Below are 24,388 nucleotides of genomic sequence, written 5' to 3'. Positions count from 1 at the left end.
GGGAATATCTCCTTTGTGATCACTTCTCAAAAACCTCTAAGAAGGTTGCAGAATTCTCATCAAGAGCTGCAGTTGCTGAAAGCCAATAGGTTCTCCCCTCATATTATTGTTTCCTGCTAATTTTTTAAAAAAGATTTTCTCATGATTATTACGACAAATACTTTTTTATGCTGATTACGTGAGTGGTCTTTTATTTATGTTTGGTCTTGGTCCATAAATACATTTTAATTGATTGGCTGAAAGGTAAGAAAGATTTTAAGCGGCTGGAACAAAAGTAGTAACTCTAAAACAAGATTCTTCCTATGAATCAGGTTGATTATCCGAAATCAAGTCCAGTTTTATTTATTCTGATAATTGTATTTCCCCCTAAATTGCAGAGCTCTGGATCGTCCTTTTCAACCACTCGTCTGAATTTCTTCAATAAAACAATCAAGATTTTTACAAGTAAGAGCAGCATTCTCTTATTAAGAGAGATATAATATATAATAGTATATATTATTTTCCTTTCCATCGTGGCTACTATTGATAAAGAAAAACTCAGGTGTTCGAAGTTACCCTATTTTTCGGACTATAAGATGCACTCCCCCTTTCAAAAAAAATTGGGTGGAATTGTCTGCATCTTAGAGAGCAAATGTTGCCAAAGCCCTGACCACCTGCTGCCCCGCCCCCACCCTTTGGCCTCTGCCTCCTTGCAGCAAACAGCAAATAGCCTCAGCAGCTTCAGCACAGCCTGATTTAGTATGAGCAGCTGATTGGTGATTGGATCTGCCTCCCGGAATACCTCCGATCAGCTGTTCCAGGCATCGAGGATTGCATGGAGGCCAAAAATGGGGCACATGAAGGCAGTGATAGATGATGGCGATAATGGGTAATGGTGATTGGAAGCCCATGTGCATTTCTGAAAATGAAGGAAAAACAAGGATAGGTAGAATAGTTTCCTTTTCAAAATGAATATGTATTTTTGTGTGTGCAGCTAATGAGTAGACTGGGTCACTCAACAGTGAGACACTAGTGAAGCAGGCACAGCTGCCCCTGCATTTTCTCCATCACATGGAGAAAACTACATGTTCCTTCCCCTGTCCCTCTACTTTCTGTAGAGGGACAATCGAGAGGATCCTATCATTCCTACTTTGGACAGGAAGGTGGTGCAGAAAGTGGTGAGGACGGCAAAAAAGATCATTGGTAGTTCACTTCCTTCTATCCAGGATATGGCATATACGTGATGCTTGAGCAGGGTCGACAGGATTGTCTGGGGTGCTACATATCCTCTTCACGACCTGTTTTCCTTGTTACCTTCTGGGAGGAGGCTTCATGGCATCTGAAGCATTACATCCATGTTCATCCACAGTTTTGCTCCCTATAGTATCAACTTTATGATCATTCAACCTTCCTGTTAAATGTATATTTACTGACAAAGAAATAAAGGGAGACTAGTATAGGTCTATTTCAAGCTATTTAGCTCTACATCAGCTAGCCATACCCTTCTGGGATTTGAACCCAGGGTGCTTGCATATGGGGTAGATGTATTAACCTCTAAGCCACAGGCTCTCCTTGCTTTGTCAGCTGTACCAAGAGAGAGATTAAGTGTTTTTTCTGGTGAAACCAGTCCCATATTTGGGTAGAGCAGGTTGCCCTGATAGACCCGTCTCACCAGAAAAAGCATTTTTATGTATCTATACGTTAGGGTATATACATATGTGTATATATATCCCACACATCAAATACTCTAATCTTCGCTACCAGTTTGGAACTGCTGGTTGCATGTGCAGAGCATCTGTGATGATATCTGGGTGGGTGGGCGGAACCTCCCACCGCCACCACTACCAGTTCATCTGAACTGGTGTGAACCAGCAAAATACCACATCTGATATAGCCTATCTACCATATTTTTTGATGCACCTTTTTCCCTCAAAGAAGAGGTTGAAAAATAATTAAAAAGTAAACAACATTCATCCAACATTCGGGTGGGGGCAGATCAATCTCTACCCCCAGGCCTGGCAGGATAGCCAGTTCTTGAGGGCTGCGCAGAAGGTCTGAAGGGTGGTGAGGGTACGGATCCCCACGGGGAGCTCGTTCCAGAGGGTCGGAGCTGCCACTGAAAAGGCTCTCCTCCGCGTAGTGGCCAGCCGGCACTGGCTGGCAGATGGCACTCGGAGGAGGCCTAATCTATGAGATCTAATCAGTCTCGAGGAGGTAATCGGCAGGAGGCGGTCTCCCAAGTACCCAGATCCACTACCATGGAGGGCTTTATAGGTGGTAAGAAGCACCTTGAAGCGCACACGGAGATCAACAGGTAGCCAGTGCAGCTCACCTTGTTTTTAAAAAATGTGCCTCTTCAAAACCTTGGTGTGTCTTATACTCTGGTGCATCTTAAACTCCAAAAAATACGGTATATGTGTTTTATGAATGTATACACTTTTGAGAGCAGGCAACAGGATTTCATTTTTAATATTTGCCTGTGTGTCCACAGGAAAAAATGACAATGAAGGTGTGTGTGTGTGTGTGTGTGTGTGTGTGTGTGTGTGTGTGTGTGTAAAGGTTTTCCTGTCCAGTCGTGTCCAACTCTAGAGCATGATGCTCATCTCCATTTCTAGGCTAAGGGAAGCCACATTGACCAAAGACAATTTCTGCGGTCATGTGGCGAGCATGGTTATACACTAAAGGTGCACAGAATGCTGTTACCTTCCCAATAAAGTGGTACCTATTAATGTACTTGCATTTGCACGCTTTTGAGCTGCTAGATAGGATCTGAGTAATAAAGGGAACTCACCTTGTTGCATGGAATTTGGGTCTCGAAACAGGGTTTAACAGATTAACAGAGTTGGAAGGAACCTTGTAGGTCATCCAGTCCACCCAAGCAGGAGACCCTATACCATTTCTTACAGATGGCAGTCCACTCTCTTCTTGAAAGATTCCAGTGATGAAGGTCCCACAATTTCTGAAGGCACCTTCTGTTCCATGGGTTGATTGTTCTCACTGTCAGGAAATTTCTCCTTATTTCCAGGTTGAATCTCTCCTTGGTCAGTTTCCATCCATTCTTCCTTGTCTGGCCTTCAAGTGCCTTGGAAAATAACTTGATCCCCTCCTCTCTGTGGCAGCCCCTTAAACATTGGAAGACTGCTATCATGTTTTTCCTGGTCCTTCTCTTCACTAACTAGCCATGCCAAGTTCCTGTAACTGTTCTTCATATGTTTTAGTCTCCAGTTCCCTAATCCAGTGGTCTCCAACCTTGGCAACTTTAAGACTTGTGGACTTCAACTCCCAGAGTTCCTCAGCCAGCAAAGCAAAGCTGGCTGAGGAACTCTGGGAGTTGAAGTCCACAGGTCTTAAAGTTGCCAAGGTTGGAGACCACTGCCCTAATCAACCTGGTTGCTCTTCTCTGCACTTTTTCTAGAGTCTCAACATTTTTTTATAGTGTGGTGACCAAAACTGAATGCAATATTCTAGGTGTGGTCAAATAACTTTTGGGGAAATCTGGCATACCTTCAACCACCATCTAGTGATTGGTCATAAAGGACTACTTGTAGGGAAGACATTGCTAAAACAAATTAGCATGTTTGCTGCCTGATATTATTGACCATAATCACAACTTATTATAATTGCTTCCTTAGCAAATGAATCAACTTTCCAGAGTACAGCTGTCCTAAGTGATACTTGGAGTAAATTCCTCGAATTGTAAGTATATTATGGTACAAAATATTTTCTTTTCAGGAACGAAGGCAGCCATCCGATTGTTACATAATATTCCAAAAAGAAAATGGCTGCTCTACTCTACCCATCGTGACTGTTGAAACAAGATCCCCTGTGAAGGATGGAAGTTCACCTATTCACCTTGGGATGGATACCCGAACACATCACATTTCCAAGAGAGCAAATGAGGATTTCAAATTCAGTACCGGGGGGAAAGATAAGGGGCATTACTTTCTGGGGAGTGGATCATCTCCAATAGATAATTATGAGGCTATTGATTAAAATGTGTTAACTTGGTAGTGTCTTCCATGATTCAAAGCTGCTGCTATTTTTGAGGAAAGATGGGATAGAAGTAAAATAAATAAAATATTGTGAGGCATATATTTTTACTACCAGTTCTGTGGGCATATCTAGGTGGGGGCCCTGTGACTTAGTGGCCATGCCCAACTTGACGTCACTCACGGCCATGCCCATTCAGTCACATGACACCCTCCCACCAAGCCACGCCCCCAGAACCTGATATCTATCTATTTTCTGCCCAGACCTGGCCTAATCTGTCAAAGGCCTCTTCCTACATGTCACCCCACCAACCCCCTTTGCCAGTCTGTTTCTGCTCCTTCAGAGGCCCCGGCCTTGCTCCACTTCCTCCCCCATGACTGCCTCTTTCTTCTGGCTGCTTCCCTTCCTTCCGCAACGGCTGGTCCGGACTCCAGAAGGCAAGCTCTCTTTTTTGGTGCGGCTGCAAGAAGCTGCCTCTTTTGACAGCAGCTTCCTGGCAATGGCAGCTGGCTGGAGGCTGCTGAAAACTACTAGAAGTTATTCCTCAGTTATTCTTCTTAGGTATAATTCAGTGACGTGCGGTCAGCTTTATGGCTGGTGAGGCACTTTTTAGACTTGTGGACTTCAACTCCCAGAATTCCACAGCCAGGCATGCTGAGTTCCGATTTAAAGTGACAGCATTTTTCTCCCTTGCAAAATAAGTTTTCCCATTTTTTTCTTCTCCCTCCCCCCCTTCCTCCCTCTCTCCCTCCCTCCCCCTCTCTCAAACAGACACATGCACACAGAGAAATTGGATCCCTCTCTCACTCACACACTCATTCTCAAACAAACACAAACACAGAAGTTGGATTGGATATATTTTCCAAAGGCTTGAAAGCAGCTCCTCTGCCATACCCCCTCCTTCCCCTGCTGCCTTCTGATCGGAACCTTTGATTGCAGGTGAATCACGTTGTAATCAATGAAGCTGGACTTATGTACTTTTATCCAGGTGTGTGTGTGTGTGTGTTTTTGAAAAGGCAATGTGGTTCTGCCAGAGCTCTGAGTCAGACTGAGCTAGTTGCTCCCAGAGAACTTTAAAAAGCCTCTAAAAATGCCCTCTACAGAAGGCGAGAGAACACATGCCTCCTTTGCATACAAATATTTTTGCTTGTTAACCCTTGCTTAACTCTTAAAAGGCGAAAAATTGCTTATGCACAGGAGGCCCCTATTTCTCTGGCCTCCTCCTATCGTTAACACTAAGCACTGTTCCAAGTCACTGTGAATCTGGTAGCAACTACCTCGGCTTTAATTATTTTAAAAAAATTCTTTAAAATTCTTTCCTTTTCCTCATGACTGGTGAGGCCACGCCTCCCCTGCCTCTAGTGACTGCACGTCCTTGGTATAATTATAGACTGTACAGTTATAGAGACTAATTTGATTCTGAGCTTAACAACGGCAGCAAGGCTGTTGGTGGCGCAGTACTGGTAGAAGGAAGATTTGCCTACTATTCAAGAATGGACATTAAAAGTAACAAATTTAGCAGAGATGGCTAAAATATCAGCATACCTCAAGGACCATTCAGATGAGAAATACAAGTTGGAATGGAGAAGATGGACTGATTATATTCAAAATAAATATGGGACTAAGAAATATCAGTTAGCTTATGAATGAATGAACAAGGAATGTTACAACTTATCTAAAGTTAGCTTTAGAAAAGGAGAGTTAAAGTACAAGTGAGGGATGATGCTAAAGTTGATAGTTTATTTTAGTGTATGATTGTTAAATGTTTATACCCTGTATTTGCTCTGGGAGGTTTGGGTGGGAGGGGATGTGGGATTGGGGGGGAGGGAGGGAAGGGGAAAGGTATATAATTGCAAAACGTATTAAAACTTTTAATGAAAAAAAAACTACTGGAGGTCACAGAAAAAGCCTCTGCCGTCATCATCCTGTTCTTCGCACTGGCCGCGCATGATGACAAGACCTTCCGACAAGCAAAATCAATGGGAAATCCAGATTCTCTTAACAACCGGGTGACTCATTTAACAGCTGCAGTGGTTCACTTAAAAACGGCAGCAAGGAAAGTTGCAAAATGGGGCAGAACTCCCTTGACAAATGTCTCGCTTCACCACAGAGATTTTGGACTCCACTGTGGTCATAAGTCGAGGACTACCTTTAATGGGGATTGGTGGGAATTCGCCTAAAAAAGCATCTCGAGTATTTTAGGCTGAAAAAAAAAACCCTTTGGATTTTGCAGGCATCCATTTTGCAACCGTATGAGAAACGTTGATTTTAGGGATGTAGTAAAAATGATGTTCAAAAAGCAGATATATATGTTGATATGTGTAAGGAAAAGAAACTGTGCTTTTGCTTTTGTGCATACAGTATGAGTGCACATGTGTATGAGTGTGTGTGTGTGTATTTATTTGTGTATATATATCAGTGACGTGCAGTCAGGGGAGGCAGGGGGGGCACAGCCTCACCACTGTAAATCATGAAAAGGAAACAAAATGTAAATGGAAAAGGCAAGTCTTGAGGTTAGGCTAGCTAGTTGCTGCCACACCATGAATGACTGCCTGTTTAAAAAAGCCTCTAAAAAGCGCCCTCTACTGTGAGGCAGGAGAACTGCATGCCTCATCTAGTCTGACTTTTTAGGCGCTCGAGCAGAGTTAAGCGAGGGTTAAAAGCCTAAAAAATCCTGAGGTAGTTGAGGCACGCAGTTCTCCTGCCTCATAGTAGAGGGCGCATTTTTTAGAGGCTTCAACTCTGTCATTCTGTTTAAAGCGGCAGCGTCGCGCTCATTCTTCCTCCTCTCTTTCTCCGTTTCTGATGCCCTCCACCCCACGCTCCCTCTTTTCCTTCAAATTTCCTTTTTTTTCTTTTTTCTTTAAATAAATGCAATGCTCAGGCATTCTCTCCTCTCCCGCGACACCCCACTGACTAAAGCACTTTCTTTCAGCCGCCTGAGCTCATGGCAGCCCGCCTGAGGAGGAGAGAATGCCTGAGCATTGCATTTATTTAAAGAAAAAAGAAAAAAAGGAAATTTGAAGCAAAAGAGGGAGCGTGGGGTAAAGGTGGGGGCATCAGAAATGGAGAAAGAGAGGAGGAAGAATGAGCGCGACGCTGCCGCTTTAAACAGAATGACAGAGTTGAAGCCTCTAAAAAATGCGCCCTCTACTATGAGGTAGGAGAACTGCGTGCCTCAACTACCTCAGGATTTTTTAGGCTACCTCAGGATTTTTTAGGCTTTATATATATATTATATTATTTATATTTATATTATTTATATTTATATTATTTATATTTATATTATTTATATTTATATTATTTATATTTATATTATTTATATTTATATTATTTATATTTATATTATTTATATTTATATTATTTATATTTATATATTTATAATAATGACTGATTCTCTTTCGGTTTTTGGTTTTTTTTTTGTTATCAGGACAGAGGTGATTAATTTTCCTTGGACTATTTCTGAAATGGTCAACCTTTCTTCAAATTCTACTGGAATGGTGGAAATTGCTCCAAATAGGTCTGAAATATCTTTTCCTTATGACCAAGGGTTAACCCAACACCTTTTATATGCATTCTTTGCCATGATTTGCATCTTAGGCCTGGTGGGAAATGGAAGGACAATTTATCTCCTGGCCTTTTCCATTAAGAGGAATCCTTTCACCACGTTCATCCAGAATCTCTCCGTCGCTGATTTTGGAGTCCTCACATCCCTCGTTATGGCAGAAATATTTGTGACAGTGTCAACTCTGGGTAAAATACGTGATATTGGTGACACCTTTTTCTTCTTATTTTTCGAGCTCTTTTTCTTCACCTATTCTGCTAGCCAGTTTCTCCTGACGGCCATCAGCCTGGACAGGTGCGTGGCTGTCCTCTTCCCTCTCTGGCATCGCTGCCATCGTCCTCCATATTTGCCCAGTCTTGTTTGTGGCCTCATCTGGATCCTCTCCTTCCTGCTCTCTGCAGTGCACTTCATTCTGTATTACACCAAGAGTTCTGGAAGTGCACGTTTTCTTTACCAGCTGATTGTGAATGGTTTATTGTGCACGCCTCTCATGGTTGTGTCTACTATAACTCTCTTGGTTTATACGAGGTCTAAAATACAACGCAATCAAAGGAAACTTCTCACCACTATCTTGCTGGCTCTCCTCTTCTTCCTCCTACTTTCTCTCCCAATGAATGTCTTTTATGTCATTGAATATTTTGGTGCCTATAATTCCTCCCTCATGACCGTCGGATTCGGATGTGCTGTTCTCAACAGCAGCATCAACCCTCTTCTTTATTTCTTAGTGGGGAGGAAGAAGAAGGGGAAGGATCAGCCCAGAGCATCCTTTAAGGTGGCTCTGCAAAGAGTTTTCAAGGATGAGCAGGAAAGCTCTGAAGAGCAGCAAACTACGGAGGAAAGCATATTGTGAAGTGTCGCTATCATTGAACAATCATTTTAAAATCCATAAGTAATTTGTGGGTTCAGTAAGAAAATTATTGTGATTTATTGAACAAGCTGAACATAAAACCATATAAACAGAAAATATTTATCTCTGTATAATTCTAAAACTGAATATGCTTATATAGTAAATGTTTTACTTCTACAATTCCTTTTTTCCTTTCCTGATAAAAACTGCTAGAAATAATTCTTACTGCACGAAATGTTCAACATGTGTAATATTTATTATTTGATGTGTTATCGGTTGCCTGTTTTCCAAGGGTTTTTTTCCTAATAAACTTGGCAGAATATAGGCTTCTCTAAAAACATGTAAGTTATGTGTATATGTATAATGAAAGAAAAGAGAAGGGGGAAAAAAGTATGTACAGGATACATTTCCAGAAATAAAATGTGGCAATTATGATCCTCACAAATTTCGGACATATTATTTTCTTATTGTTATGGTCTGCCGGCAACCTGCGGGGCTGGCAGCAGAGTCAGACAGTGAGGAGGTTGGGGAGGAACATGGGCAAGTCCTGGAATATGGGGAAGACTTGGATGAGGGCTCTGTGTCAGAGGCAGAGAGGGGGCCAGAACCCTCTGGGAGTTATTTGCTGCCTCCGGAGCCTCCAGAGTTGGATATCAGCAAGGCAGAGGAACAGGGGGAGCCTGTTCCCAGTGTGTGCATGTGCACAGCTGCCAGAAGGCAAGAACAATTGGAAAAAAAGGCAGGAATAAGGCTTGGAGATGATTGGCCCCTCCCATAAGACATAAAGGAGGAGCAAAGGCATGTGAGCCTTTACAGGAAGCAACTTTGTTCGTTCTGGATGGACTTGTTAGCCTGATGAATAATTGTCTGCCATATCTATTCATCTCCGCCTCCTGCCTTTTATCCCCAGAGCTAAGGTGGGGCTTCACTAGTAGCAGTGGCTCTTATTTTGTTCTATAGTTTATCTTAGTGTAGTAGAAAGAGATGTCCTTGAGAGAGATATTCAGAATTGAAAAACTTTCTGGCTGTGACCACCCTGAATCACTGAGAGACGAGACGTGGAGATGAAAAAGAATACTAGAAATGGAGATATGCAATAAGACAAGAATCTTGCAGGTCTGTTTCCTGGTCTGGAGAGCCTTCAAGGGCTAACAATGGCAGCCCCCTCAATACCTCCTAATTTTGGGTCATCCGAATTGAGTATTTTGAGTTTTTTCATTGCTTGAACTGTATAGAAAACTATTTTCCTTCGGGTGGGGGGTTATTGGTGCTCTCTGAGCTTGATGGTTTTCTAGCAGATGTTTCATTACCCAAACTAGGTAATATCATCAGTGCTACTAACTAGATGCTACCTCATTTTGGTAATGAAACATCTGCAAGCTCAGAGAGAACCACGGACTCCTTATTTCAACCCTGCAAATATTCTCCTTTATTGATATTATAGTTTCTTTCGTGTCCTTGATGCTCTGTAGTGTTTGACATCCCTGGGGAAGAAATAAAAAACCGAGATCCAATTTTCCCCTTTCTTGCTTCTTTTCCTTCTGTGAATGTACCCATTAAAGATAATTTAAACAGGAAATTTAATTTTCTATTAAGTGTAATTTAAACAGGAAAGCAACACGACTTTTGGATACTAAGAATGATTGCGGAGTTCTGATTTCAATACTCAAGTTTTGAGTCTTCGAGTAGCAGTTATCTCTCCCTTTGTTGTTATAATAGTTGCAATTCTTTGTTCTTTTTGTATCTTTTAATATTCCAAGTTTTTTTAAAAAGTCAAATTCTTACATGAAATAGAGAAGAAAGAGTAAAAGACACATGTGGTGATGAATAAGAAGTTTAGTCCGTAGGTTGTGAAAGTAATAGTAAAAATTTTAGAAGAAGAAAATTTGATCCATTCATTTCAAACGGTTTGCATAAATTCAACCCATGAAAATCATGTTTAAAAATTAAGATAACACGTTGACCAAAACCATCCAAAGCTTAATTCCGCCCCCTTTTTTCTTATATTCTTAAATTTAAATCAGCTTTAAGATTTTTTTATAGGCAGGCTCTTTTAAAACAGGTAAAAATTCCTCACCAGCTGTAAACACTTTCTCTTCCATTTCCTTCCATTGTGAAGCCATCCCTACTTCATCAGCCTGGGGGCTGAGCTTTTATGCCAGCTGAGAGACCTTCTCCTCCATCAATCAGGGACTTTGCAATGTCCCTGTGATCAGCAGAACGTAGTCTTCCTGTTCACCATCTCTATGGGACGGTTTAGGTCCAATTAGACCACCCAGTGAAAAAAGTATTGGCGGCGATCTCAGAGCATCAAGATCGGGTGACCATTTCGTAGCGACATAGGCTCTTCCCCCCATGAATTATGTTTGTTGACTGTGGAAGAGATGCACAAAAGTCTTTTTGTAACCAACTGATACACTTTCTATAGCATGTAAAGAAGGATGTTGTGTTTGTTTTAAATTAAAAATAAAAAAAAATATTTTAAAAAAGAATATTCTGTACAGGAAGGATGAAATGATCTTGGAGATCTGCAGAGGCCATTTGATTGACTTTGATATAAGAAGAAAGGAGGAGAAATGCTTTCTGGTTTTCAGGGCTCCTCCCCCCTCCCGCTCTCCTTCTTCTTCTCCTCCTCCTCCTCTTCATCTTCATCATCTCCTTCCCCCTGCTCCTCCCCTCCTCCTCTGCTTCTTCTCCTTCTCCTTCTCCTCCTCTTCATCTTCTTCTTTATCATCATCTTCCTCCTCCTCTTCTCCTTCTCTTTCTCCTCCTCCTTCTTCCTCCCCTGATGCTAATAACAAATAGATATGGAAAAAAGAGGAAGAGAATGCTCATATCAGCAATTTTGTTCCTAACTGGTGAGCCGTCTAAAGGGAAGTGGTAGCAAAATTGCTACATAGAAAGAAAAAGCCAAGAATCAAAATAGATTAATTGGTCAGACTTTGAACATTTTCTTATCATGTGTTTCTTTCTGTCATAGGAAGACAGCCTCAAGCAGAAGCCTGAAGGAGCTAAGCATTATGAATGGATATTTTGTAAAACCAGGCTACTCTATTCATAAAGCAGCAGGTGAAGTTGGCAACATCACATCAGATCCCTGTTAATCCAGTGATCTATGATCTGGTTGAGAGAAAGAAACGAGCTCAGACCAAGGAGAGCTTCAAGGTCGTTTTTCAAAGAGTCTTCAAGGAAGATGAAGCTCCTGAAAACACAGAGAAATCTACCAACAGACTTTCAACCCCTCTGTAAAAATGTAGTTTTAACTTGTCTCTAATCTTGGCGATCGCTCGACTAAAACAATTGTTTCTTGCTACAAAAATAAAATCTGAACTTATTTTGTTTCCCTCGAAAAAGTATGTTGCCAGAGTTCATCTTGAAGACTGACTGGGGAAAGATGTAGAAAGCAAGAAGGTTCTCTCCACTGCTGTAAACTACAGTAATTATCCAGAACCATGTCAAAAATTATGAAAATGATGGTACCATACCTAAAACTGTTTTGCAATTGAGATCCGTGATACAGGGCTATAACAAATTTGTCTCTCTAACTGACAACCTGGGAGGAGCTGCATCCACACCAGACGTGGTATTCAGCAGGATCTGACTAGTTCTGAAGAACCGGTAGCAGAAATTTTGAGTTGTTCGAAGAACCGGTAAGTATCACCTCTGACTGGCCCCACCCCCATCTATTCTCTGCCTCCCAAGTCCCAGCTGATTGGAAGGAAATGGAGATTTTACAGTATTCTTCCCCTGCCATGCCCTCCAAGCCATGCCCACAGAACCGGCAATAAAAATGTTTGAATCCCACCACTGACCCACAGCTACTGTAGCCTTGGAGCATCATTGCATAGCTTAAGGCCGTGTATCCATTGCATGTATTCTTGGACCATGAGGCCCTGCTCATGGTCACTCATGAACTCCAGGCTGGACTACGACAATGCACCTTACATGAGACTGCCCTTGAAGTGTACTTGGAAGCTTCAACTGGTCCATGACACTGATTCAGCCATTTTGAACTTTTCAGCCATTGTCATATTCCGAATGGCCTTCCATGCTCCTTCTGAGAAAAATGTTCACATGCAAAGCTAAAGTGACAGATTGGGCTGCAAAAGCTATTCTGTTGCTCTGTCATTTAAGGGGCTACAGCTGTGGTGCTGCAGGAAACACAGGCAATTGGTAGATGAGAGACACGAGACATGTAACTTTATTTTTCCTGCCTTCCTGAGATAGAAGAGATATCAAAAATGCTGATTGCACTGATCAGAAATGCCTGCTAGATGTGGTTGCTTTGATAATCTCTAAAATCCCATGAAGCTTTTTCTGCAAGCATGGGCATAAAAATGCTGGAAAGTTTGTCCCTGGTCCTTTGATTTGGGAATCATCAAGTGACCTACTCTGGAAAGAATAAAATGGATTTCATCTCCACCTTTGGTGTTATTTATTTAAGTATAGCCTGCGAGGCAACAAACCTTCTGCTTTGAGGGAACACCAACCAAAGTATCTGAATCTCTAAAACTACCTTAGGGGAGTTCACACAGAGTGCTAAACCAGAGTTGATGGTGTTAAACTCAGTTTTCTGGCTTCACAGAATATGCTGATCTAATAAGCATGGCTTCTTTACAAACCACAATCACACTTTGGCTTAGCATAATATATGAACTCGGAAAGCAGGGATCGCCAAGCCACAAGAAACTTGTTCAGATTATAGTCTTTAAGCAGAGCAATCAATTTCATCATCATCTTACTTTCAAATTTCATTACTTCCACTGTGGGGTATGAACTCTTCCTTCCGTTGTTGCACATATAAACAACTTGGCAAAAATCTAGTAAAAAGATTTTTAAATGCTACTCTTCATTTATTGGACCATCAATCTTTGTGGGAAACCAAATCTCAACCCCTGACCTTAAAACTCTTATCGCCTTGTGATATGTTGGTATCTTCAAGCACTTCCTTTGAACTTGTGTGCGATTCCACTTTAAAATTGAAAAAGCCAGACATGCATATGACGTAAGGTCTTGTTTTTTATTTCTAAGAAAGTTTGCAGCTTGGTCCAGCTCAATTCTTCTTCCTCTGAAGCAGGAACTAACTGCATCGAGTGGAGGCCAACGGGAGCCATTGAAAAAGAGCTCATATCCTTAGATTCTGAAAGAGACCTTGCTGGCTCTGTTGGGAGATTCTTAGCATCATCAGGTAAGCTTAGGGTTTTTGTAACTGTTACTTTCAAAGTTCTCCTTTTTGAGGTCAGGGTAGGACCTGGGGACCATCAGGATGGGATCACCTAATGCTGAAGGATCCTCTGACCAATAACAGAACTCAGTTCAGCAGCAATTGTTTTTCCAGCATTCTCCAATAAATAGGAGCCCCCCAGGGCTGTGTGCTCTCTCCTCTCCTCTTCTCTCTATACACCAATGACTGCATCTCAAAAGACCCCTTTGTTAAAATACTGAAGTTTGCAGATGATACAACAGTGATTGGTCTCGTTCGAGACAACGATGAATCTGCATTCAGACGGGAAATGGAGCAACTATCGTGTCTCCCCCAAAAGAAGACATTTTATTTATTTTATATTGACCCACAAAATATGGCCTTGGTCTTATTATCGGGGGAGGGGTGTCTTATTATTTGGGGGATGCAGGAGGCAGCAAGCATGGGACTGCATGTCCTGTCGCCTCCATCGCCTCCCCTCCCTGTTCTTTGCGCCGGCTGAGCGGCTGGCTGGCACTGCTCTGACGTGTCCTGTCACTGCCCTGCGTCGGATTGGGCTTTCTTTGCAAGGGGAACAATCTGGGGCGTGGGAGATTTAGGAAGCCTGGGTTGGCGTGGGGCAGTTTCTCCAGTGAAGCGTCTGATTCATTCCCAGGGGTGAGCGTTTTGTCTATTCTCTGCCCCGGCTTGGAAGCTGCAGAGGAAGCCTGCCATGCTCGGCGAGGGGGAGGAGAAGAGACGACAAGAGCTGGCCCTTTGGAACGATCTACCCCCTGAGATCCGGACCCTCCCCACTCTCTTGGCCTTCCATAAGTCTGTTAAGACCTGGCTGTTCCGGCGGGCCTGGGGCTGTTGATCTAGATTGATCTTCAGCCCCATTAAGATGGAGTATATGTTGTGCCTTCCTTTAACTCATCTTTGTTCTGTACTTTAAACTTTTTGAAATGCTTTTTAACTGTTTTTATGTAAGCCGCCTGGAGTCCTTCGGGATTGGGCGGCATACAAATCTATTAAAATTGGAAAAAATTGGAAAGAGGAGCCATGTCTCACTTCACACCTCTCATTTCTCCCCCACCCCACTTGCCACCCCTCTCGCTAAAGAGATGGTGGGAAAGGGAAGCAGCCTGGATTCTGTTAGCATTGGGGTGGGGGTGGCGGAGGAGTTGGGCTGTGAGACAGGCATCCTACCCAAGTCTTACAGCTCTTGCTGTTTTGTCCAGGGAAGCACCCTGTAAAAAAAACATCTCGAGAGTTCAACTTCCCAGGACAAAACAGTGAGGAACACGACGGAGCTGCAAATCTCAAGTAGGACGCATGTTAATGAACTTTGCTCTGTCTGTGTCTCTGCAGGCATCAGTGTCGGCAGCATCTCCTCGCAGGGTTCATTCTTCCTTCTCTCTGGCTGAGTCTCAAATATTTTCAAGCAAAACACTGCCAAGAGAGGGAAATATCTCTTCTCCCTCCCTTGCCAAACTTTGCGTGTAGGCATAATGTTTCACAGAGCTTCTTAATCTGTGGCTGCTGGCTCCCTTGGTTTTTATTTTTTATACACATATCCACATACCCACCCTTCCTAGGAATGCCGTTTCCCACTCCCAAGATTACGTTTACAAGGAAAGAAGAGCGCTGGGGCCGCACTGGACATTCCTCCCTGCTCTGACTCAACTTTGTTTCTGAAACCCTGCGGGCCACTCCTCTGCTTGAGCTCAGCCGAAGGGGGGCTGAGAGCAAGGGCAAGATGAAGCTGATTGCTTCCCCTTTGCCTCCTCTCCCAAAAGCAGTCTTGGGCGCAGCCACTTTTGCAGCAGGAGACTCAAGCCGGCCTTCCGAAGGGTAATGTAGCAACAGCTATCCACAATTTTTTTACCCTTATTTTGTCCCGATCCACGTGGCTCACACAGCCACGTGGGTCGGGACGAAATAAGGATAAAAAATTGGGGATAACTGCTGCTACAGTACCCTTTGGAAGGCCGGTGCAAGGCGCGTGGGGTGCATCACTTGGCCTCCAGCTGCTTTTGTGGCCGTAATTGATGGCAAAAGCAGCCGCACTTGCTGGAGGCCACGGAGTGAGCAGCACCCACAAATCTGCTGTTTTTTGAATGGCAGCCGGATCGGCTCAACTGATCTAATTAAGGAGCCGAGAAGCGCTGAGGTGAAGGGGAAGGGAAGAGCCTCCTCCTGCACATCTCATGGCACCCTTTCACTAGGGCTTATTTTTTGTGGGAGGGCATATATTTACACCCACCTCAAAAAAACAGCCCTGGGCTTATTAGCAGGACATGTCGTATTTTCAGGGAAACACGGTAGCCTTGTGGTGCAAAGAGAACAATCTTGAACTAAATAGACTCAAAATGATAGAAATGGTGTTAGATTTTGGCAGAAACCCTCCTATCCTATCACCTGTTATAATACTAGACAATAAAGTATCAACAGTAGAAACTGTTTCTACGTTCTATCATATCTCAAGACTGAAAATGGTCACCTAACATCACAAAAGTAATCAAAAAAGCTCAACAAAGAATGTTCTTTCTGTGCCAACTCAGAATGTTCAAACTGCCCAAAGAGCTGCTGATTCTCTTCTACACAGGAATCATTGAGTCTGTGATCTGCACCTCTATAACTGTCTGGTTTGGCTCTGAAACCCAACAAGACAGAGACAGACTTCAATGGATAATTAGAACTGCAGAAAAAACAATGGCTAACAACCTGCCTTCCATCGAATTGAATTTCCCAAGAACACACCATTTTGACAATCAGAAGTACGCACAAGTTTAGTTTCTTTTATTAATTATATTTCCATTTAAATTGCAGTGTCCCGGGTTGTCCAACTGACCAATGAATTGAACCTTTCTTAGCAAATAAACAACACATTTTGCACAATGGAGCAAGAATTTTATCACTCAGCAGGTATGAAAAGCATGAAAACTATATTATATAACTGAAAATGAAAACCTCAAGGGTTTAATAATGCTTTGTGCGTTTATTCCAAAAGTATAACTCTATTACTAAATCATAAGATCCATCAACCCCTGAGGCTAGGAGTTGTGTTGGCATATTGAAGACATTCACAAAGGGTGCATTCCAGTGGTGGGATTCTGGTCCTGTGGGCATGGCTTTGTGGGCATGACAGGGGAAGGATACTGCAAAATCCCTATTCCCTCCCCCTCCCACTAACCTGCTTTCCAGCTCTATTCTCCTGTTCAGGGCAACAAAAGAAGATCAGCTGGGAGGCAGCAGGGGCGGGGCCAGCCTATTTGCAGGTTCTCTGAACTACTCAAAATTTCTACTGCCGGTTCTCCAGAACTTGACAGAACAGGCTGAATACCACCTCTGCTCCATTCACAAAGTTTTTCCCGAGGGAATTTCTCATAATATAGCTTTCATACGTAATGTAAGAATGCGAACACACTGACACCTGCCATTTCCTCTAGGATCATCCAGAATTGTCTTTTGGAGGACATGAGAGATGAAGTCAATCTCCATGCGCTTTAAGAGAACTTTAAGGAAAAAAATGTGATTGGAGTCCCAGATGCATTTCTGAAAATGAAGCAAAAACGAGATTGGGGGAAATGGTTTCTTCTTCAAAATGAGCATCGTTGAGTTGATTATTAGGTTAAATATTCTGGGGCATCTTAGACAGAGCCACAGAGATTGAATATTGGCTAATACTATCTGAGCAACCACAGGGGTGGGGGATAATCCCCCATTCAGAAAGACACAAACCAGTGTGGAGGAACATTCTAAAATATATTCGCATTTTTTTCTCTCTTGCTGCCTCATAATCTTTATTTACTTTAATTTCTTCCTTAGACAATGCTGGTGAACTTCTTGACGGCAATGGCATGTGGGATGAATACTCTCTTGGGTAAGAATATCACAATATAAAATATTTTCTTTGCCGGAATGGAGGTGATTTTCCAATTGTTTCATAACACTCTAAAAGGAAAATTGCTTCTCTGCCCATTGCAGCTGCTGGTAAGGAAACCTCTTGTGGATGAAGGAAGCTGCCCAACTCAGCTTGCTCTTAATCCACATTTGGGGGTGGGGTGGGGAGGATGTCTAGATACTTCAGAGTCCTAAGAAAGCCAATGATGATTTTTGTGTTCATTGTAGGGCAGTGGTGAAATTCAATTTGTTTTTACTACTGGTTCTGTGGGCATGACTTGGTGAGTGTGGCTTGGCTTGGTGGGCATGGCAGGTGAAGGATACTGCAAAATCTCCATTCCTCCCCACTCCTAGGGGAAGGATATTGCAAAACCTCCATTCCCACCTTTTCTGTCCCCCCTTCACGGCTTGTTAATAAACGGCAAGCAGGCAAACTTAAAAAGGAAATTTCTTTATCAGTTCTCAGCTCAGACTGGCTTCGAGCCCAAAAATAACAGAAATATAGTCTCTTTCAAGCAGATAACAGAATACAAAACAACTCTTACAAGCAATGCACTTCTCCAAGTGTAGCCTTGAATCAGGGTTACAGGAAACACAAAACACTTATCCAAGTGTATCTTACATAAACCATGACTGATGATCAAGCAATGTTGTACGAACCAAGGAATGAACGAAGGAACGTTGACTCCTGCGACTAGGGCATGGCAGCATCCGTCCTTTTATCTCCAAAACCTGCCCCTAACAAGCCCCAGCTGCATAATGAATCTTATATCCCGAAAAGACTCACAGAAGACATCTGCTGAGTCACAACACCACCCCACTCTGGGGTCAGCCAGATGTGGCATTTGCCGATTCTCTGAATGACTCAAAATTTCCGCAACCAGTTCTCCAGAACCTTTCAGAACCTGCTGGATTTCACACCTGGTGCAGGGGGTAGACAAGGTACAGGTTTTCTTAGAGAACGAGTTTGTCTAATAGTGAAATTTTTTACTACCGGATTTGTGAGTGTGGCTTGGTGGGCAGGACAGAGGAAGGATATAGCATAATCTCCATTCCCACCCCTCTCTGGGGCCAGCCAGAGGTGGTGTTTGCCGGTTTTCCAAACTACTCAAAAAACTGGTTCTCCAGAACCTGTCAGAACCTGCTGAATTTCACCCCTGTTTTCTCTCCAAGTTAATGTCTAGGTAATTAAAATTCAACACTACTCCTGTGGTATGTTCTTTACACACATTTGTTAACTTTCGGCAAAACCTTTGGCAAAAAGTTCATCTATTTCTTCTGCTTGGTTAGGTGGCCTATAGCAGTGATGGCAAACCTTTTGAGCACCGAGTGCCAAAAAGGAAGCACGTGCGCTCATCCGGGCCACAATCTGGAAGAGGAGCTGCTCAAGGCGCATGCACATGCCCAAAAATGAACTTCCAGTTTCTGGTGCTTCCATGCATGTCGGCCATCTAATGTTTCCGTTTCTGGAGCGCATGCGCACGTGACGATCAGCTGTCCAGCATGAATCCTCCTGCAGGAAAATGGAAGTCCAGCTCTTTCAGTTTCTGGCACTTCCACACACAAAAAGGCCAGCTGATCATTGTGCATGCATGCACCCCAGAAACCCCAAAGAGGAACAGGCAACACCACATGTGCCAGGTAACATGGCTCCATGTGCCATTTTTGGCACGCAAGCCATAGGTTCACCATCATGGGCCTATAGTATACAACTATGTGATGTTATTCTTTTTTCCTTTTATATTGCCCCATATGGATACTCCAAAGACTGAAAAAAATATTGATGTAAGTTTTTAAAAAAAACTGTGTGTGTGTGTATGTGTGCATGCATGTATATACATTTCTGTTAGAAGGACTGATTTTCTTTTGGTATCTTTTCATTATCAGGATACTTGAGCCGGAAAAAATCATTTGGTATATTCCTCAACCTAATGTGAGTGATCCTGAACTTGTCAGCACTTCTTTCAATACAACAGAAATTGTGGAAATTGTTTCCAATATTACCAGAATAGAAGAAATTTATCCTTACCCATATGAGCAACTGCACAACAACTTAACACGAAACCTTTCTAATGGTGTCATTGTCATTATCTGCATATTAGGCCTGGTGGGAAATGGAAGAACAATTTACCTCCTAGCCCATCGCATTAAGAGGAATCCTTTCACCACTTTCATCCTGAATCTCTCCATTGCTGATTTTGGGGTCCTTGTATCCCTCATTATTTCAGCAATCTTTGTGGCAGTGTTATCTCTGGGTCAACGAACTTACACTGTCAGAACCTTTTTCTTCTTATTTTTTGAGTTATTTTTCTTCACCTATTCTGCCAGCCAGTTTTTGCTGACAGCCATCAGCCTGGACAGGTGTGTGGCTGTCCTTTTCCCTCTCTGGCATCGCTGCCATCGTCCACCACATCTATCTTCCCTTGTTTGTGGCCACATCTGGATCCTCTCCTTCCTGCTCTCTGCGGTGCACTTCATTCTGTATCTGACCGAAAGCTTTGGAAGGTCACGTTTTCTTTACCAGATGATTGTGAATGGTTTACTTTGTACACCTCTCATGGTTGTGTCTACTGTGACTCTCTGGATTCATGTGAGGTCTAAATCGCAACACAATCAAAGGAAACTTCTCACTACCATCCTGCTGGCTCTCCTTTTCTTCCTCCTACTTTCTCTCCCAATGAATGTCTTTTATGTCATTGAATATTTTGGTTCCTATAATCCCATCCTCATGACTGTTGGGATAGGTTGTACGGCTCTCAGCAGCAGTATCAACCCACTCCTTTATTTCTTAGTGGGAAGGAGTAAGACGGGAAAGGATAAGCCCAGAGCATCATTGAAGGTGGCTCTGCAAAGAGTCTTCAAGGAAGAGCAGGACAGCCCAGAAGATTCAAACACTATGGAGGAATACGAGTTGTAAATACTCACTATCACGGTTTATTCATTTTCTAAACCTTAAATAATATCTGGATCCAAGGAGAACAAACAAAATTGATGGAATCTGCAAAACAAAATAGCTAATAAAAAACCAATGTAAACAGAAAAATACTGCTATATAGAGAGTTTTGAAAGTGTAATCTGAAAAATAAAATAATAATGATATGCCAATACCTACATATAATATATGGCACAGAGGAATAACAGAGTCCAGTTCGGATGTATACATATACATGCCAAAAATAGAATTCTGCAAGTTTACAAATGGATGCGATAAAGAACAAAATTGTTACAGAATCTATCACAGTAGTCCTGCTATAAGTATTTTGAAAGCTCCCCCCTCCATGGAGGAGCAACAGAAACAGACCATAAAGTGGTTGTCGGGGGTCTCTCACAATGCTTCGAGCTCTAACCACATAGTACTCATATGCAGCATCCTGAATAACATGAAATGAGCTTCCTATAATCTGCTTGGCTGTCTTCCCCACTCTCAGTTGTTGTCTGGGCTTCAACACGGATCAATGTGTACTCCATGGAGGTTCTACCTAGACCTATTATGAAGATCATCTCTCTGTTTCTCTTGGGATATAGCTAGATAATTTATTAATGGACACAAAATAAACAAAAAATAAAAATAGGGGAAGACAGAGTGGAACAAACGGAAAAAAGATTAGATAAAATAGAAAGTAGAATGATAGCAGTAAATAAAGAACTGGAAAAAGCCATAATAAATTTAGAGATGGAGAAATCAACATTTTATCTTCAATTCCAAAATATAGTTGAAAGTAAGGAAGAACTTCCAAAATTAATGGCAGAACTCTTGGCTGAACCCCTGGAAAAAAACAAGCAAGAAGTGGAAAATGAATTAGACAAAGTGTATAGGATTCAGACGAATTATGCATGCAGAAAAAACTCCTGATTGAAAGCTGCAGGAGTGTAACTGTGATTTTAATGTTGGAAAAATGTTGAATAAAAATTTATTTTAAAAAATTATTAATGGATTGCTCCTATGACCAAATTAAAAGTTTCCGTTAGGAGTTCGTGGTGGCTGCATTGGGACACAAAGTCACTCTTTTTAAATCTAGCATCTTTGTCAGTGTGTGTATTTAGTAATGTATAAACCACTTTCATTTGAAAGGAGATTGCAATCCAGTTATTGTTTGGGTTCCAGAGCATTTTAGACCATGTAACTATTAGAGACTCTGTGTCAAGTGGTGCCTTGCCCTGCATTTCAAAACTAATTATCCGGCAGCTCTCTGAGCGAGATAAGGTTCGTGTTGATAAATATTCCCCTGAAAGACTATTTGTCAAACCTTGCTGACTGTGAAAGAAAGGAATTCACAGTCATGCAAATAAAAGAGGTTTTGCCAGGACCAAGACTTTGCTTCATGCTTTTTAAGGAATCCTAGGTCAGAACAGCGGGAGGGCAAAGTATGTAGGTCAGCAGAAGGCCCATTCTCTCTCAACACAAGGAGACCTGGCTTTGTAACCAAAGCATCTTCAGTGATAGGATGGGAGACCACCAGGAGAGATCAGGAGGAGGAGACAAGGGGGTGACGAAAGGGCAGCAGATGTGTTCTTCCCGAGCTCCATTTGTTCCTCTTTTGTTTCCTATGGGAGGGGCCAATCACCTCCAAGGTGTGGTTTTACTCCCAAGTCGACCCTGCTTTCTTAGTTGTTCTTGCCTTCTGGCAGCTCTGCGCATGGGCACACAGGGAACAGGCTCCAGCTGCTCCTCTGCCTCACTGCTGTCTCGCTCCCTCTCTGCCTCTGATATGGAGCCCACATCTGAGCTTCCCTCGGCCCAGGACTGGCCCATGTTCCTCCCCAAAGTCCTCACTGTCTGACTCTGCTGCCAGCTCCACTGGCCACCAGCGGGCCACAACACTGGCACACACCATGAGCAACCTGGCCAAGGAGAGCAAGAACATCAGCAGTAGCCACAAAGAGAAGGTAAGTGCCCCTTGGGGAAGCAAGCAGGCTGGCCTGGACTGTGGGGTCCCAGTGGCTGAGGCACCCCTGCTCCAAAGCAACTCCAGGTGAATCAAATAAGCCCAAAGAGACAGCACTACTTTTGGGATAGATAAAGCGATCCTAAGTAAGCTTGGTGCCCTCACAAAAGGGTCTGACCAGCCCTGCTGGGTTGAAATGGGTGGGTCCCTTGGGGGGTCTCTGAGCTGGGTTGCTTTCCTTGCAGACATTTCATTATTAGGATAGCATAGCATAGCATAGCATAGCATAGCATAGCATAGCATAGCATAGGATATAGAATGGAATGCAGAGTAGAGTAGAGTAAAGTAGAGTAGAACATGAAATGGAATGCAGATAGAATAGAATAGAACAGAATATGGAATGGAATGGAATGCAGAATAGAATAGAACAGAATATGGAATGGAATGGAATGCAGAATAGAATAGAATAGAATAGAACAGAATAGAACAGAATATGGAATGGAATGCAGATAGAATAGAACAGAATATGGAATGGAATGCAGATAGAATAGAACAGAATATGGAATGGAATGGAATGCAGAATAGAATAGAATAGAATAGAATAGAATAGAATAGAATATGAAATGGAATGCAGAAGAGAAGAGAACAACTTTATTGTCACTTTGAATGTATATGAATCAGCATACATTAAAGTGAAATTTCATTGCATACAGCTCTCAAAGGGTCACCACCTCCAGTATATACAACATAAACAGACAAAATAAATAAATACAAAATGATGCATATACCCGCATATATTACATGACACAGAGAAGATCTAGGTGACGTCATCAGTGCTGGGGTGGGGGAATGGGGTTTGCTCTCAGTTTACATTCTGGGCAAGGAACTAGGGTACAAACTGGAAGCCAACCCCATCCTCACTGGCACTGATGACGTTACCTAGTCTGAGTAAGGAAACGCCTGCAAGAAAACCACCGAGCTCAGACAACACCGAGAGCCGCACGTGGTTCAGTGACACAACCACACTCCTTGCTTTGCACCATCGCCGAGAAGCCTCGACGGCCTCCATCCCAGCCCACGGCAGCTTCCAGCCTTTAAAACCTCCAGCTCTTCCAACCTCGCCCGAAGCAGAGCTGGGTCTCTGCGGAACCCGACCGGGAAGTCCAACCCTGAGCGGCATTCTCACGAGACCCTGACCCAGAACGCCCCCTCCCTTCGCCCGGGTGCTCCCGACGCCTCCGCGGCCAAGACTGAGGATCGCAACGGGCAGAGGGGAGGGAGAAGGGGGCTAGTCCGTGACGCCCCGTGTCGTGGGAACGCAGGAGCCGGGATTCCGCGGCAGGCAAAGCGCTTCCCCTTTTGCAGACCGTCCGGGCGGAGTCAAAGCTGCCTTTCCAGGGTTCAGGAGCGGAAGCCTGGCGGGCAGGAGAAAGGCTGGGTCTCCCCAGGCGTGCAAAGGACGCGGTGGTGGAAGCTGACTATTGCTTGGAGGCAAAGGGAGGCCGGGCTTCCTGCGCTGCCTTATAAACCAGCCCCGGTCCTTCTTGCGCCACTTGGGCGAGGAAGCCTCCTCGGCTGCAGCTGGGCCGCCGTCGCGGGGGAAATCCGGACGGCCGCCTTGGAAAGATGCTTTGGAAGCGGCGCTTTCCGGCTGGCAATGAACGGAGCACCTTCCCGGAGGGGCTTTGGAAGACGCCCTTCTGGACGAGAGGTTTGGAGGGTCTCTGGCTCCGGAGCGCCCCGCCTTCAGGATCGCCAGGCAGCTGCGCTAACGAGACGGAGGCCAGATGTTCAAGGTGGAGAAACTCTGGATTCTGAAGAGCAACGACCGTCATCCACCACCGTTTCCGTATCTGGGACGGTTCTTGTGGGAGCGAAGGAATAGAACGGCCTCGTCAAAGCCTGGCTGAGTTTTCCCACCGCAGAGGACGGACGCCGGTCGCCCCAACGGAGGTTTTAAAAGGGGACATTTACGTTCCTGTTCTTTTTTCTTTCTTTCCCCTTGGGCGCTTTTTTCTTCTTCTTTCCCTGTT

The 24,388-nt window shown here is 43.4% G+C and overlaps 2 protein-coding genes across 2 annotated transcripts; both read left to right on the top strand.

Annotated features, from left to right (window-relative positions):
- The first annotated feature begins 381 nt into the window (after positions 1–381).
- On the top strand, positions 382–8,606 carry LOC116512646 (mas-related G-protein coupled receptor member D-like). The gene is made up of 3 exons (XM_032223249.1): positions 382–444; positions 3,612–3,675; positions 7,400–8,606. The coding sequence occupies exon 3, from the start codon at positions 7,437–7,439 to the stop codon at positions 8,382–8,384; it is 948 nt and encodes a 315-aa protein (XP_032079140.1). The 5' UTR covers positions 382–444; positions 3,612–3,675; positions 7,400–7,436; the 3' UTR covers positions 8,385–8,606.
- A 4,874-nt stretch (positions 8,607–13,480) lies between these two features.
- On the top strand, positions 13,481–21,361 carry LOC116512146 (proto-oncogene Mas-like). The gene is made up of 4 exons (XM_032222451.1): positions 13,481–13,569; positions 16,396–16,491; positions 17,395–17,449; positions 19,357–21,361. The coding sequence occupies exons 2-4, from the start codon at positions 16,464–16,466 to the stop codon at positions 20,384–20,386; spliced, it is 1,113 nt and encodes a 370-aa protein (XP_032078342.1). The 5' UTR covers positions 13,481–13,569; positions 16,396–16,463; the 3' UTR covers positions 20,387–21,361.
- The last annotated feature ends 3,027 nt before the right edge of the window (positions 21,362–24,388 follow it).

This window comes from Thamnophis elegans, chromosome 8 (assembly GCF_009769535.1).
Source record: "Thamnophis elegans isolate rThaEle1 chromosome 8, rThaEle1.pri, whole genome shotgun sequence".
In the NCBI taxonomy this organism is placed as follows: domain Eukaryota; kingdom Metazoa; phylum Chordata; class Lepidosauria; order Squamata; family Colubridae; genus Thamnophis; species Thamnophis elegans.
The sequence above is the reverse complement of the archived record's forward strand: the minus strand, read 5'-3'. Positions and strand labels throughout refer to the sequence as shown.